Source organism: Podarcis vaucheri (genome assembly GCF_965113315.1).
Source record: "Podarcis vaucheri genome assembly, chromosome: 7".
Lineage (NCBI taxonomy): Eukaryota > Metazoa > Chordata > Lepidosauria > Squamata > Lacertidae > Podarcis > Podarcis vaucheri.
Genome location: NC_138765.1, coordinates 86,274,201 through 86,291,051, shown reverse-complemented (window position 1 = coordinate 86,291,051; position 16,851 = coordinate 86,274,201). Strand labels below are relative to the sequence as shown.

The 16,851-nt window shown below is 50.8% G+C and overlaps 1 protein-coding gene across 5 annotated transcripts in view; it reads right to left on the bottom strand.

Annotated features, from left to right (window-relative positions):
- Positions 1 to 2,951: 2,951 nt before the first annotated feature.
- DMTN (dematin actin binding protein) overlaps positions 2,952 to 16,851 on the bottom strand; it is a 57,314-nt gene continuing 43,414 nt past the window's right edge. For 3 of the 5 annotated variants that reach the window (XM_082230423.1, XM_082230421.1, XM_082230422.1), the window contains exons 8-14: positions 15,267 to 15,323; positions 15,015 to 15,170; positions 11,382 to 11,491; positions 11,170 to 11,275; positions 8,635 to 8,699; positions 6,360 to 6,408; positions 5,131 to 5,387 (exon numbers count right to left, since the gene is read on the bottom strand). In XM_082230423.1, coding sequence (XP_082086549.1) covers positions 5,296 to 5,387; positions 6,360 to 6,408; positions 8,635 to 8,699; positions 11,170 to 11,275; positions 11,382 to 11,491; positions 15,015 to 15,170; positions 15,267 to 15,323 — 635 coding nt within the window. In that variant the 3' untranslated portion in view covers positions 5,131 to 5,295. Of the gene's footprint in view, positions 3,207 to 4,853; positions 4,935 to 5,067; positions 5,388 to 6,336; positions 6,409 to 8,634; positions 8,700 to 11,169; positions 11,276 to 11,381; positions 11,492 to 15,014; positions 15,171 to 15,266; positions 15,324 to 16,851 lie in introns of those variants that run through there. The other 2 variants (XM_082230425.1, XM_082230424.1) reach the window with 2 other exon arrangements.

Below are 16,851 nucleotides of genomic sequence, written 5' to 3'. Positions count from 1 at the left end.
GCTGCTTTGATCCACCCCACCAAGGGCAGCGAACCCTTCCAGGCTCTTCTGCTCTCCCTCCCACAATGCAATGGCAGCACCCTTACTAGACTGAAAAGTGCCAGGACAGCATTGTGGGTGGGAGGTTTTTGCTGGTGCAGTGCAGGACCCCTTACGTGAGACAGGTGGGCCTGGCGCTGGTCTGGATTGGGGAATGTTCCTTGGAAGTGTGGCTTGCAGCACCCCTCTCCTCCTCGGCAAACTCTTCCCCCTCTTTAAATAGCCTGATGAAAAGTACCTCTGGATTTCAGTAATTTTACCAGTCAGTGAGAAGCCACCACTTAAGGGCTGGTAGATTTTGTGGAGGAAGGTACTCATTGGGACAGAGAGAGAGAGAGAGAGAGATCTTTTCCGCCCCAGCAGAAACCAACCCTGCAACTCCCTGCTGATGTCTAGCAGCCTGTGCAACATTGGTTTGTGTTCCTAGAATCATGCAATCTGGAAGGGGCCCGAAGGATCACCTAGTCCAACTGTGCTGACTTGTGGGCCCTGGTAGTTCAACAGGCACGGGTGCTTGTGTATTGCACGCAACCACTTGTGTGCTCCCTGGGGCAGGGGGAGTGTGATGGTGATGGGCAAAAAGGAGCCTTGGCCTCCAGGAGGAGGAGATGGGGGTGGGCGGGTGATTCTCAGCTCTTGGTGAGCAGAAATGTGTGGCAGTGTAGAGACAGCCTAGTCTCCTCCTGTCCTGGCTCTCCCTGCTCAGTCTGGCTTGAGACTGACGGTTGTTTGGCTCCTAAAGAAAGAAAGCCCGTCTTGGTACAGAAAGTGACAGAGCAGCCTGGATCTTGCCCATGAAGTGGCTGGACTCCCAAGGTGATCCTTTGCAGAGCCTGGCCTCTATGCGCTAGACAGAAGGGGCCGGCTAGGAGGCTCCTGTCCCTTGGCATAAATGCCGTTGCCTTGCATGACTTAAACTACCTGTAGTAGCTTCTGAGAGACCTAGGGCTGTGGCACAGTGTTGTGAGCCTTGCGGTGGCTGAAGCAGAAGAGAGCTCTCACTCCTCCAGCTTTTAGGGTAGAAGAAGAATTTGGATTTGCTATCCCGCTTTATCACTACCCTAAGGAGTCTTGGGTGGCGCTGTGGGTTAAACCACAGAGCCTAGGACTTGCCGATCAGAAGGTCGGCGGTTCAAATCTCCGCGATGGGGTGAGCACCTGTTGCTCGGTCCCTGCTCCTGCCAACCTAGCAGTTCGAAAGCACCTCAAAGTGCAAGTAGATAAATAGGTACCACTCCAGCGGGAAGGTAAATGGCGTTTCCGTGCGCTGCTCTGGTTCGCCAGAAGCGGCTTAGTCATGCTGGCCACATGACCCGGAAGCTGTACGCCGGCTCCCTCAGCCAATAAAGCGAGATGAGCGCCGCAACCCCAGAGTCGGCCACGACTGGACCTAATGGTCAGGGGTCCCTTTACCTTTAAAGAGTCTCAAAGTGGCTAACAATCTCCTTTCCATTCCTCCCCCACAACAAACACTGTGAGGTGAGTGGGGCTGAGAGACTTCAGAGCAGTGTGACTAGCCCAAGGTCACGCAGCAGCTGCATGTGGAGGAGCAGGGAATTGAACCCAGTTCACTAGATTACGAGTCCACCACTCTTAACCACTACACCACACTGGTTGTGCAGGAGCAGGGGCATACCCAGGCTTTGCATCAAGCCACCTTCTCTGCAGTCCTTTCCACAGGACTAGCATGAAGCTGTGGAGACAGGGCAGGTAGATCTGTGTACGTACGAGTGCAGGGAATGTGGAGGGCGAGGCACATAGGCTGAAGAGGCGGGCCTGAACTACGGGCATGACAGCAGCAGGTAAATGCATTCCTCTCTTCAGACACATCTCTATTCAGTCTCGCTGAATAGAGCTTGCAGGGTAGGTGGCAGGGGCCCCCAGATTTTGGGGTGGGGGGGCAGGCAGCAGGTGCAGCACAGAAGAATGTTACAGCCTAGATGGATGGGATGGCAGGGCAGAGGGAGAGCAGGAAACAGGTGCCACATATAGCTGGCCCAGGACCAGCTTGCAGGAAGAGTTGGGAATGCTGGGGTGGAAATGGATAGAGGAAGGTGGCCTACAAAGGGAGCTTTTGGCAGCGGGGAAGAAACTAAAACCATAGAGTTGGAAGTGACTCCAAGTGACCCCCTGCAGAACAGGGGCCTGGACACATGCCTCGATTCCAAATGAAGCCCACCTCTATGCCCTTCTCCATGCCTGCGGGCACCGTGGTAGTGGCTGCATTCCTCCTGTAGACAGCACATCTTAAAGAGGGGCCACGAAATACTTCCGTTTGTCCAGTGCAGTAGGGGCAGGAGCTAGCAAAGAAAGCTTTTTTTGTTTTTGCTGGGGAGGGAGCCATCACACTGCTGCTTGGTAGCCATTTAGATGAGTTGCAGCCCCAGGTCACGTTCACTCCAGTGGGGGCTAGGCACGTCCAGCGGGCAGCTGAGTACCAGTCACAAGGGGGAGGAAATCAGTGGGAGAGTGTGGCAAGGCTGCCCCCTGTGAGAAGAGGATGCTGGGGCAGAGAAACCCTCTTCAATCTGGTCCTGCTGCAAGGTGGGAGTCTGCCTGGTGCCATGATGCTCAGATCTGCCCGCTGGGCCAAGTCGGGGGCTCATTCTTGCCCAAGTTTAGAAAACCTGATGGGCCTGCGTGCCAAAGGGGGGAGAGGACGCCTGGTCTGGGAGTAAAGCCAACAACGGAATGAGCTTAAGGGTGGCAGCACAGAACACCTAATCTCCACCCTGGCCTCTTCCCACCCCACACATGGCTGATTTTCACCGGGGGGGGGGAGTGGGGAAGGGACTTGGCACCCCCCACAGCCGCTGCCACATCCAGCACAGGGTCTCACCACTCTTTTCCTGACCCACTTTTCCTCTGCCCCAAGAGTCAAGGCATGGCAGCCACCTCTGCAGTGAGGGCGGTTGGGTGGTGGTGGGGAGAAAGGAGCAACGTCCCTTCGAACGAGCTCGAGAGTAGCCCTAAAGCGTCTGTGATGAAAGACGGGTCGGCACACACGCACGGAGCGTCACGCCGGGCATGTCGGCTCTGCGCGGGGGCTGGGATCAGAAGAGGAAGGCTTTCTTCTTCAGCTCGTTCCGCTTCCACAGGGCCAGCTTGCCAAATTCGTCCGGCGACATCTCAAACGCACGCAGGAAATCCTCGGCTGACAGGTGGCGCTGGGATGGGGAGAGAAGGAAGGAGGCTTGCTCATTCATTCATTCATTCATTCATTTCATAAGATTCATGAAACCACTTGAGTGGTTTGCAGTCAAGGCACACGAAAAATAACTTTTTAGAAACAAATGAACACCTGAAACAACTTTCTAAAACATATAGGTAAAGGTAAAGGGACCCCTGACCATTAGATCCAGTCGTGACCGACTCTGGGGTTGTGGTGCTTGTCTCGCTTTACTGGCCGAGGGAGCCGGCGTACAGCTTCCAAGTCATGTGGCCAGCAGGACTAAGAAGCTTCTGCCGAATGAGAGCAGCGCACGGAAACGCCGTTTACCTTCCCGCCGGAGCGGTCCCTATTTATCTACTTGCACTTTGACGTGCTTTCGAACTGCTAGGTTGGCAGGAGCAGAGACTGAGCAACGGGAGCTCACCCCGTCACGGGGATTCGAACCACTGACCTTCTGATCGGCAAGTCCTAGGCTCTGTGGTTTAACCCACAGCGCCACCTGTGTCCCATAAACATTTGAGTAGGCGCTGCAAAAGGGTACAGTGAATGCACCTGCTTGAAATCAATCGGCAGGGAGTTCCAAAGGGTAGGTGCTGCCAGGCTGAAAGATAAGAGAGTTCCTACAAATGTGGAGCCCATAACAATGCCAGTTCTGCCGATCGAAGTGGTCGAGTGGGCAAGGTGCTTGTCTGGAAAGGTGTTGTATTTCGTGTCAGAACATGGGAAGCTGCCTTATCTTGAGTCAAGACAAGTGATTTGTCTTGCTCAATTTTATGCACACCAACTGGTGCCTTGCAGAAATTGGACTACAGCTCCCATCGTCCCTGCCCACTGGCCATGTGGGCTGTTGAGGCTGATGGGAGTTGAAGCCTAACAACATCTGGACCTTCTTACCCCACATGTGGCCCCTCTGCTGCTTCAATCAGCAGGGCAGGCGCAGTTACAAGTGCCCCATAATACAGGTATTCCGCATTTGTAAGAACTTGATGTTTTAGTGCAGCAGCACCCAGAGTTTGGAACTCAATGCCTATTGACACCTTTACTCTTTTCAGCACCTGCTAAAAACATTTTTCTTTAAACAAGCCTGTCCACATGTTTAGAAAGTTGATGCAAGTCTTAATATGTTTTTAGTCTCTGGTTATCTTAACTTTTCCAATGTCTTGTTATTTCTTCTTACTGCCAATTTAATTGCTTTTTCTTTTCTGTTAAGCCCTTTTGAGTTTTTCTGACAATTGGGTGGCTTATACATTTTCTAAAACAACAACAACAATAATATTATTAACAATAATAGTACAGTCATACCATGGTTGTCGAACAGAATCCATTCCAGAATTCTGTTCGACTTCCGTAAAAATTCGACAACCAAAGTGCGGCTTCCGATTGGCTGCAGGGGCTTCCTGCACACAATCGGAAGCCGCATAATCCGCGTCGGATGTTCAGGTTCCAAAGAACGTTTGCAAACCAGAACACTCGCTTCTAGGTTTGCGGCATTTGGGAGCCAAAATGTTCAAGTCGCAAGGCATTCAAGATCCAAGGTATGACTGTAATAGTGATGATGTTGATAATGATAATAGCAAGGAAGTGATTTGCTGAGTGTCAAGGTTGAGAAAGGTAGATTTGCACCAGTGCTATTTCTTTGTACCTCTAGCCTTGTCCTGTCCACGCCTGGAGGCAGTTTCACTCTTCCCCGATTCGTCACCATCAACATCTCGTAAGGGTAAATCTTCAGGGAGGAAGAAAAGCAAAGTTAACAAAGGGGCCGCTTGGCTGCATTTCTTTGTGGGCGCATCAGGACACATTACCCCCATGCGAAAGGACGGTGGATATTCCCCCATGGCCCCAGGGGCGGTTCTCACCTTTTGCTCCAGCATACTAGGGAGGGAGTTTCCCCTGTCCATCCGCCCTCTCTGGCCGTTCTGTGGAGGGAAAATAAACCCAACACAGTTGCAGGGCCTTCTCCCACAGAAATAGTGCTTGGCATGGCTGTAGACCCACAGGAGGCAGCCAGTTGCACCACCTTATTCCCTGCTGGCCCCCCTCTCAAACCCTCCTGAGCCTTCCTCTGGGGTTTGGGTGAGACGCCGTCACTCTCCCGGGTATCCTTGGGGAAACTGGCCTGATACATCACCTCTCAGGGGGACCACCTGTGCCTGGACATGTGTGCTCACCTGTAGACCTGCAAGACAGAAGGAAAGGGGATGAAGGTGACAAGACAACAGTCCCCTGCCATCTTCTTCAGTTGGTTCATTGCTAAGTTTCCAAGACCACTTAGTGTGATTCCTGCATTGTGGGGGGTTGGGAGTAGATGACCAGGGTTCGAAATTAGCAGGGCGCCAGGCGCATTCCGCACCTGAAGATTCTCCGTTTGTGAGCACCTCAAAAAGTCTGGGTGCTTTATTTTCATGCCTGGCTGACACTCAAGGATTACTGAAATGTATGTGCATCGAAGTACAGTGGTACCTTGGGTTACATACACTTCAGGTTACATACACTTCAGATTACAGACTCCGCTAACCCAGAAAGAGTACCTCGGGTTAAGAACTTTGCTTCAGGATGAGAACAGAAATCGTGCTTGGCGGCACAGCAGCAGCGGGAGGCCCCATTAGCTAAAGTGGTGCTTCAGGTTAAGAACAGTTTCAGGTTAAGAACGGACCTCCAGAATGAATTAAGTACTTAACAAGAGGTACCACTGTATATGTTAAGGATAGGCAATGTGTTAATAAAAAGAGTGTTTTGAAAACTGAAGTATGGCACCAATAATTTTTATTGCAAATACCAACTCAAACATGTATTAGCAATTTCTGTTTAAAATGTGATATTGGCAATGTGTCACTTATGTGAATTGCTTATTATTATTTCATGCTTATCAAAATAATAAAAAGTGTTGCCAAACACTCCCCCATGGCGACTAGACATTCTGTTTTGGCGCCTGCAACCCAGGTCCCAGGAGCCATTTGGCTCCTAGCTTTTGTATCCCAGTTTTTAACATTGCCCTTGGGGTCCCTTCCCACTCTACAATTCTGTGACCAGAAGGGAGGTCAGAAGTGGCTCAGAAATAGCAGAAGAGGGTCCAAGCTAGGGCAGGTGACTGATGTCAGTAGGTGAGAGGTCTGCCTTTGCCCCACCCCAACCCTGTAGTTTCGCTTACCTGGGCTCCCTTTCTCACTGCCAGCAGGACTGAACTCTGTGGACTGCAGCTGTAGAAGGCGGGAAAAAGCAGAAGAGTCAGGGTCACCCACAGAGACATGCCAACCTTGGTGCCTTTGTGGCATGAAGAGAGCAGGCGCGTCGATCTTTCCTAGGTCACATCCAGACCACACATCTAAAGCACACATCACTTTCCCCAAAGACTCATGGGAACTGCAGCTTTGTGGGAGAAAGGCAACCGATTCCACGTGTCCATGGTGTGATTGTGCCTTTATTACTCAGGTTTTCTGCTTGTGGCAGAAGGATTCCCCCCCACCTCCCAGTAATGGCAGGAGATGTGGGCTACTTGTGGGACCTCAGCCCCAGGCCAGCAGGTCTCTCTGCAGGGCCAATGCCAGCTGTACGATTCTTGGTCAAAGATGGCGTGGATCAGAATTTGACAGCCATCTTCAAAAACCTGAAGAGTTGTCCCATGGAAGACTGAGCAAGCTGCTCCAGAGGGGACGACTCAAATCACAGGGATTCAAAGGGCAAGAAAGGAGATTCCAATTAAATACAGTCGCACCTTGGAAGTCGAACAGAATCCGTTCTGGAAGTCCGTTCAACTTCCAAAACGTTCGGAAGCCAAATCGCTGCTTCTGATTGGCCACAGGAAGCTCCTGCGGCCAATCAGAAGCCGCAGAAGCCCTGTCGGATGTTCTGCTTCCAAAAGACTGTTTGCAAACTGGAACAATCACGTCTGGGTTTGCGGCATGTGGGAGCCAAAACGTCCAAGTTCCAGGGCGTTCGGGATCCAAGGTACGACTGTATTAGGAAGAACTTTCTGACTCTAAGAACAGTTTGACAGTGGAACAGACTCCCTCGGAAGACAGTGTTGGCACTCCTTCCTTGGAGGTGCTTAGATGGCCACCTGTCAGGAATTCTTCAACTGTGGTTCCCTGCACTGCAGGGAGTTGGACTACTCAGGAGTCAGCAAACTTTTTCAGCATGGGGCCGGTCCACTGTCCCTCAGGCCTTGTGGGGGGCCGGACTATATTTTTTTGGGGAAATGAACAAATTCCTATGCCCCACGAATAACCCAGAGATGCATTTTAAATAAAAGGACACATGTAAAAACAGGCTGATTCCCAGACCGTCCACCGGCTGGATTTAGAAGGCGATTGGGCCAAATCTGGGCCCTGGACTAGATGGTCCAGCTCCCTGCTGTTCCTTCCCAACTCTACAATTTTATGATTCTATGGTTTCAGAATGGAAGCAGGCGCCAGAGGACCAGGCACAATTTGGAAGGGTGGCCCTGCTTGTAATCATTGAGATGATTTCCACTGCCTCAGATTAGACTGTTCTTGAGCCCTCTCTGCACCAGCAAGACAAGACTGCTTTCATAAAAAGGAAAGCGGAGGACTTCTAGATGTGTGGAATATGCACATTCCCTCCAAACACCTCCACTTTTTCTACTTCCATCCAAGGGATAGAGCAGAGATGGGCAGTGTGTATTAACTCAAGACTTGCACCACATTGTGGATAATCTTCTCGGGTCTGCATTCAACGGAGCTCAGGGCGAGCGGCAAAACAGGTCAAAGCGGCAAATGCATTGCTCTCATTTCATAGCAGGCTACATACATTCCAGAATCACAAAAGTCACACACAAACACCATCTCCAGGCAGGCAGGCAGGCAAGGGGCATTATAGCATTTAATGGGCCCAATCCAGACCGTGAAAGCACTTGCAGTGAGTGCAACCATGGGTTGGGGAAAGCCACAAGAGAAGAAAGGGGGAAGAGAAAAGTCTTTCTCTGTCACAACACTAGAACTCGTGGAAGCTGAAGGACTATGATGGACTACGCCAAAATGGCGAAACTGACAGGGAAAATCAGAAGGCAGGAAAAGAGGAATTTTAAGAAGGAATGTGGAAAATTTATAATGTGCTCAAGAGAACACCGTAAACAATTTTAAAAACTTTGGCAGGATTTGAGTAATGCTTGTAACGTATGAAAAACCCTGGAAAAATGGGTTGTTATTCTTTTAACAAATTAGAGAAAATAAGATAAGCAGATAAAATAAAATAAAGGATTGATAATGGTAACCGTGGAAGGGCAGAGGGAAGTCAAGAGATTCAGAGAATATAAATGAGGAGGTGAATGATGTGTTTGAATTTAAATTTGTTATGTAAAACTTAATAAAAATTATATATATATATATATATATATATATCTCAAAGGACTCATAGAAGCTGAAGGTTGTAAGGTTCATGGCAGAGGCCCCTAACTGGCTCCTTACCCTGGCGAGGGTGTTTCTCCCGTAGGCAGGAAGGGAGGAAGATTTCGAGCTTCCGCCGTGAAGAGCTGGAAAAAGAGGAAGACCAGTGATTAATATGGCTGGGGAAAGGGCTCCTGTTAAGCTGGGTTGAGCAACAGTTCAGGAACATGCGCAGATGGTAGCGCTGGAAGGGAGCTTGGGAAATGGGCAGGCCGTGGGGCTGCTGCTCAGGGCGGCCACATGACGAGGAGCTCTGGCCAAGGGGCACATCTGCTGCTCTAGACCAGCCTTCCCCAACCAGGTGGCCTCCAGCTGGTTTTGGACTACAGCTCCCATCAGCCCCAGGCAGCACAGCTCTTTGGTGCAGGGGCTGATGGGAGCATGGCCAGGCTGGCAAGGACTGATGGGAGTTGTAGGCCACAACACTTGAAGGGCACAAGGGACAGCTCTCATGGGGCCAAATGCTCAGGCACACTTGCAAGAGGGCAGCCGCCTCTGTGTCTCCTGGGCTCTTTTGGCCAAATCTGCTTCTTCACACAGCACACAGCTGAACTGTGGAACTCTCTGCCACAGGATGCAGTGACAGCCACCAACCTTTAAAAGAGGATTAGACAAATTCATGTACCCACTGCCTTGTGGGACATCTTTCAGAGAAGAAAAGGCTAAGGTGTAAATCCCACACAAATCCCACGTCCCTAAGACTGTTGGATGGCGTATTGAATGCCTCCTTCCAGCAACTCCTGCAGCCAATCTGGTGTCAAATGCATTGGTCTACTCTCCTGTAGACCACTCCAGTGTGGCTGAGAGGGGGGTCTTGTCGTCTGGGAGCCCAGGACCTCCAGACACGCTGCCCAGGCTTGCGTCACTTTGGTGCAGCTAACACAGCAAAAACAAGATAGGGGAGGCAGCAGTTACGAGTTACCAGTCTCTTCAGCCACAGCAGGCACTGTGGACACATGACCCCTGGAGGCACACTCCATTGTCTCTCGAGAAGGACAAAGTCATGGGGGAGAGGTACTATCTTTGAAGGTTCTGCTATGCCTTCACAAACAGAGGCAACTGTGAGAACAGGGCACTGGGTCTGGATGTGCCATTAACCTGGCTCTTCTTATTCCCAGTCATTCATTCCGCCTGCATTGGGAATATGGGTGGCCAATTCTGGGCATGGCCTGTTCACTCTGCCACTCTCCCCAGGAGAGGACAAAGTGGTGTCATGTTGTGTGCCAATCTCAACTTTTCCTATGGTTTCCTTCTGTAGATCACGGCAGGAGTACAGTTGGCGTAAACTTGATATAATACCTATGTCTGCATGCAGAAGGTCCCTGGTTCAATCTCTGCCTGAAACCCTGGAAAGCGATTGCTTCCAGTCTGCGAAGGCAGTACTGAGCTAGATGGACCAGGTCTTGCGTCCTTGCGCTGACCTTTAAAGCTCTAAGTGGCCTGAAGGAGTGTCTCCACCCCTGTCGTTCTACCCGGACACTGAAGTCCAGCGCCGAGGGCCTTCTGGTGGTTCCCTCACTGTGAGAAGCGAAGTTACAGGGAACCAGGCAGAGGGCCTTCTTGGTGGTGGCGCCCGCCCTGTGCAACGCCCTCCCACCAGATGTCAAGGAAATAAACAACTATCTGACTTTTTGGAGACATCTGAAGGCAGCCCTCTTTAGGGAAGTTTTTACTGTTTGATTGTTTCGTGTGTTTTAAATATTCTGTTGGGAGCCACGCAGAGGGGCTGGGGAAACCCAGCCAGATGGACAGGGTATAAACAAAAAATTATTATTATTATTATTATTAGTGGCATAGTGGTTAAGAGTTTCGGTCAAGGACCTGGGAGACCAGGGGTCAAATCCCCACTCAGCCATCATGAATCTCACTGGCTGACCTGGGTGACCTAACCTGCCTGGCAGGGTCGTTGAGAGGATAAAAAGGGGAAGAAGAGAAGCATGAATGTGTCAGGAGTTCAGCCTACACTTGAGTAGGACTCTGGCAGAGACACATGCCCGACTGGCATATTCCCTCCCTCCTGGTCGGTTGTTCGGGAGCTTCATAAGCTTTCTTCTGCCCGAACATCACAGTGACCGATGCCAACCAACACCGGCACACTTAGGGATCCGCAGAGTCTTCGCAGCTTGTGCAACAGACCTCAGCAACTCAGCATTTTGGCTAATCTACTTTATTTACATATAAACACACACGGAGCACTGCAACATGGCTCCCTCTCTCTCTAGCATCAGAAAGCAAAGAGAGAGAACAAAGGACAATAGTTCCACTTCACGGAACACAGTAACACAAACATCCTGTCTCTGTCACTTCCCACTCTGTGGAATGAAAACATACACCATCATGTGATAGACAACAATCCCATGACTGCAATCATGGAGCAGGAATTCTAACAGAGTGCTATCTTGAGCACCTCGGAGTAAAGGGTGGATTATAAATGCAAACAAACAAACAGGGGTGCACGAAAGATGTGCCCTTCCTGTTTCAAAACAAAAAGAATGGGAAGCATGGGAAATCAGCCCCTGGTTTTAGCAGGGGGTGGGGTGGGGGTTGCTTACTCACAGGAGTGGAAGGGCGTCCGGTCTGGAAGGGAACGGGTTTTCCTCCGGATGGGGAGCGACTTCTCCATCTCCTCCTTGAGGATGAGCTTGCCAAGGTTGGAGGCCACCTTGCGGAGAGAGAGAGTGGGGACAGGGAGCTCAGCCACACAAGGAGCCACTGGCAACCAGGAGCGCCCCCACCTGGCTTCGTCTGCCCCCAAGCCCTCTGCCCACCTTGCTCAGCTCTTGCTTCTGCAACTCTCGCAGGCTCCCCAGTTCTTCCGTGCTGTCCTCATCCTCGTCCTCGCCTCTTTTAGAGGCCATCCGCCGCCGCCACTCAGTCTCTGCAGAAAGACAAGGCAGGAGGGTGTCTCACATGCGGCAGACAGATTCTTGGGCGGAGGATTTCCTCACCTTCAAAAATGATGCCCCCCCTCCCCGATTTCAGAAGAGATCGTCCCCAGGTGAGTGTGCTTAGGGTGGAAACCTTATAGTACAGTGGTGCCTCGCAAGACGAAAAGAATCCGTTCTGTGATTCTCTTCGTCTAGCGGTTTTTTTCGTCTTGCGAAGCAAGCCCATTGACAGATTAGCGGATTAGCGCTATTAGCGGCTTTTAGCGGCTTATCTGCTGATCGGATCAGCTGATAAGCGGCTTAGAAAAAGGGGGGAAAGGGAAAAAAACCCAGCAGGAACTCGCAAGACATTGTCGTCTTGCGAAGCAAGCCCATAGGAAATTCGTTTTGCGAAGCACCTCCAAAATGGAAAACTCTTTCATCTAGCGAGTTTTCTGTCTTGCGAGGCGTTCGTCTTGCGGGGCACCACTGTATCCATTTGGGGAGGGGAAGATGAAAGGGACCAAAGAGGGTGAAGCTAGGACTCTATAAAGCCCTTAGTAACGTGAGGCCAGTTTACCTGAGCATTCACATGGATTACTTCGCTGCTAGATTACTGCTCTGTGCTCTGTGTGGGGCTTGCCTTGCACCTGATCTGGAGGTTGCAATGAGTGCAGAATGCTGCAGCACAATTGCTGACAGGATTTGGCAGCACAGAACACCTGCGCTGATAAATCTGCCCTGGTGGCCAGGTTCAAGGGGTTGCTATTCTTATATCAACCACCCTTAACAACATGGGACCAAAATAATAAAAAAAAATCCTTCCAGTAGCACCTTAGAGACCAACTAAGTTTGTTCTTGGTATGAGCTTTCGTGTGCAAGTGTGCATGCACACGAAAGCTCATATCAAGAACAAACATAGTTGGTCTCTAAGGTGCAACTATGGACTGCAAGAAGATCCAACCTCTTCATTCTGAAGGAAGTCAGCCCTGAGTGCTCACTGGAAGGACAGATCCTGAAGCTGAGGCTCCAAGACTTTGGCCACCTCATGAGAAGAGAAGACTCCCTGGAAAAGACCCTGATGTTGGGAAAGATGGAGGGCACAAGGAGAAGGGGAAGGCAGAGGACGAGATGGCTGGATAGTGTTCTCGAAGCTACCAGCATGAGTTTGACCAAACTGCGGGAGGCAGTGGAAGACAGGAGTGCCTGGCGTGCTCTGGTCCACGGGGGTCACGAAGAGTCGGACACGACTAAACAACTAAACAACAACAACAAGGTGCTACTGGAAGGATTTTTTAATTATTATTTTGTTTCGACTATAGCAGACCAACATGGCTACCTACCTGGAACTAGGACATGGGACCAGTTTGCCTGCGAGATCACCTCACCCCATATATGTCTGCTCAGCCCCCACATTCTGTGCAGCTGGCATTATTACAGGGCTATATAATACCTGTTCTTCACTTGTAAGAAACTGGTCATTTAGTGTGGCAGCGCCTGCACTTTGGAACTCCTTGCCTATTGAGATCAGGCAGGCACCTTCACTGTATTCTTTTGGGTGCCTGCTGAAAACATTCTTGTTTAGACAAGCCTGCCCAGGCATGTAGAATGGTGATGTATGTTTTAATCTGCTTTTATTTATTTATTTTGAAGGTTGTAAATACAGTGGTGCCTCGCAAGACGAAATTAATTCGTTCCGCAAGTCTCTTCGTCTTGTGGTTTTTTCGTCTTGCGATGCACGGTTTCCCATAGGAATGCATTGAAAATCAATTAATGCGTTCCTAGGGAAACCGCCTTCAGACCAGGTCCGGGGACAGTCTGTCCCCGGACCTCTTCTGAAGGCTGGGGGGGGGGACAAGGGCTTTTCTTCCCACCCCCAGCATTTTAAAAAACCCCGGGACAGCGGAGGACTTCTCCGCTGTCCGGGCGATCTTAAAATGCTGGCGGGTGGCATTTTAAAATCGCCCCGTACAGCGGAGGACTTCTCCGCTGTCCGGGACGATTTAAAAGCCCCTGGGAAGGCAGGCAGGGGGGACAAAGACTTTTGCCCCCCGCCAGCCTTCAGAAGGTGTCCCCTGCCCCCCGCCCGGCTTCCGAGCACCGCTCCGAAGCCCGACGGCGGCGGCAGGTATCCCCTGCCCCCCGCCCGGCTTCCGAGCACCGGGAGAAGAAGAAGAAGAAGAGTTTGGATTTGATATCCCGCCTTTCACTCCCCTTCAGGAGTCTCAAAGCGGCTAACATTCTCCTTTCCCTTCCTCCCCCACAACAAACACTCTGTGAGGTGAGTGGGGCTGAGAGACTTCACAGAAGTGTGACTGGCCCAAGGTCACCCAGCAGCTGCATGTGGAGGAGCGGAGACGCGAACCCGGTTTCCCAGATTACGTGACTACCGCTCTTAACCACTACACCACACTGGCTCTCTCAGAAGCGATCTCCCCGCAGCCCCTTGCTTCAAAAGAGGTCCGGGGGCAGCGGGGAAGAAGCGCTGCGCTTCCCGCTGTCCCCGGACCTCTTTTGAAGCAAGGGGCTGCGGGGAGATCACTTCTCCCCGCAGCGCCTTGCTTCAAAAGAGGTCCGGGGGCAGCGTGAAGAGCTTCCCGCTGCCCCCGGACCTGGGGCTGTGGGGAGAAGATTGCTTCTCCCCGCCGCCCCTTGCTTCAAAAGAGAAGACCCGCTGTCCCCGGGGCAAGCTTCGTTTTGCGAAGCAAGCCCATAGGGAAATTCGTCTTGCGAGGCAACTCGAAAATGAAAAAACCTTTCGTTTTGCGAGTTTTTCGTCTCACGAGGCGTTCGTCTTGCGGGGTACCACTGTAGCTCTTTTGGAAATGCAAAAGATCTCGCAAGGAATCACTACCGTTTAAAACCGCCGGTACGAAGCAGCAACCCCATCAAAGAAAAGGAAAGCAGTATCCAGCCTCTGCTCGATTCTTTCCCTCATATTCCAACTTCCTCTACGCTAATCTCTTTTTTTAAAAAATTTTTTATTGGTTTTCCACATTTTATATAAACACAAACAATGAACAATACAAACAAACAAACACATAAACAAACATGTATAATATCAAATCCTTATTTCTTGAACCTTACTTCATCGACTTCCCCATACCCCCCCCCTTTCTGCATCCAAATTTCCAAATTAGTTTCAGCAAATCCTCCCCCTTAAGTTTATCTAATTTTCCCTTGTTCTTTTCATTTACTTAACCTTTTGCCGCTATAATCCCCTTTTTTCTATACCCTCAACATTTTAGCACTCATTGATTTTGCAATATTTCTTAAGATAAATTTTAAATTCCTTCCAATCTTCTTCCACCGTCTCTTTCCCTTGGTCCTCTACGCTAATCTCTCACAAGCAAACTTGAAAGCCTTGTTATCTCCTCATTCGTTTGCCAGACAAAGGAGACCAATCGCCTGGGCACCTTGCCAGATGGCATCATTGCTCCATTTCTGGGGGGAAAGCCCCGCAGCTCTGCTCCCCTGCATTCCCCCATCCACTACCCCACTGGCTGACAGAAAAACACTGCAAGGACCACCTACCCACAACTGCCAAGGAGGGCGGGCAGGGCCAGTAGTCCGTCTCAATCTTGGCCGGCTGGTTGGGATCGGGCGGCTGGGCAGCCGGGAACTTGGAGGATTCGATGATCAGGTCCTCGATCAGGTGCTTGCTCTGCGGGGTTGGCGTCACCGACTGCTCTGCAAGGTGCAAAGGGGGGGCAGGTGACTCTGAGCCTCTGCTGTGTGTAGCCCCACCTTCGCCCGCCCCAGAGGTCATCGGGGAGCGCCACCTACCTCTCTGCTTGTAGATGGGGGGCTTCTTGTAGATGTTCATCTCTGCCGTGTTGGTATCTGGGGAAGGAGCAGGGAGGTGCTCAGGGGACGCAGCAACTGGTTTGGGGCCACTTCTCAGGGAGACCCCCGAGGTGGTTTTCCGGCCTGCTGCCGCCCATATTTCTCGTTTTAAAGGTAAAGGGACCCTTGACCATTAGGTCCAGTCGTGGCCGACTCTGGGGTTGCGGCGCTCATCTCGCTTTATTGGCCAAGGGAGCCAGCACACAGCTTCCGGGTCATGTGGCCAGCATGACTAAGCCGCTTCTGGCGAACCAGAACAGCGCACGGAAACACCGTTTACCTTCCCGCCGGAGCGGTACCTATTTATCTACTTGCACCGGTGTGCTTTCGAACTGCTAGGTTGGCAGGAGCAGGGACCAAGCAATGGGAGCTCACCCCATCGCAGGGATTCAAACCGCTGACCTTCTGATCAGCAAGTCCTAGGCTCTGTGGTTCGAATCCCCGCAACGGGGTGAGCTCCCATTGTTCGGTCCTAGCTCCTGCCAACCTAGCAATTCAAAAGCACGTCAAAGTGCAAGTAGATAAATAGGTACTGCTCCGGCGGAAAGGTAAACGGCGTTTCCGTGCGCTGCTCTGGTTCTCCAGAAGCGGCTTAGTCATGCTGATCACATGACCCGGAAGCTGTACACTGGCTCCCTCGGCTAGTAAAGCGAGATGAGCGCCGCAACCCCAGAGTTGGCCACGACTGGACCTAATGGTCAGGGGTCCCTTTACCTTACCTTTACCTTGGTTTACGAACTTAATCCGTTCCGGAAGTCCGTTCTTAAACCAAAGCATTCTTAAACCAAGGCATGCTTTCCCATAGCAGCGGGAGACTCAATTTACAAATGGAACACACTCAACAGGAAGCAAAACATGTTCTTATTCCAAGGAATAGTTCACAAACCAAAATGCCTACTTCTGGGTTTGCAGTGTTCTTAATCCATGTTGTTCAAAAACTAAGCTGTTCTTAAACCAAGCTACCAGTGTATTTTTATTTTCTTCATCATCTTTTATATCCTGCCTTTTTCCCAGACTGGGACTCAAGGCGGTTTACACAAATTACAACACCACCAATTAAATAAGTTAAGAAACATATAAAAAGTAATTAAACTCTAATAGAATTAAAGCAATTTTAAAAACTCGTTTATTAAAATACAAATAATAAAAGAGCACAGCACTTATTAAAAGCTCTTTCCTTAAAAAACAACAGTCTGTTCCCAAAGGCCTGTTGGAATAAGAAGGTCTCCGCCTGCTGGCAGAAGGACCAAAGGAGGGGGCCTGCCTGGCTTCTCCAGGGAGGGAGTTGTAAAGTCTGGGAGCAGCCACCGAGAAGGCCCTGTCCTGCGTCCCCCCACCAAGTAGGCCTGTGAGGGTGGTGGAACTAGGAGAATGACCTCCCCTCAAGATCTCAAAACCTGGGCAGGTTCTTATAAGGGAATATGGTCCTTCAGAGAGCCTGGGCCTAAGTCATATAGGGCTTTATAGGCCACGACCAGCACTTTCAATTGTGCTCAGGAACAGATGGGCAGCTAGCGGAGCTGTT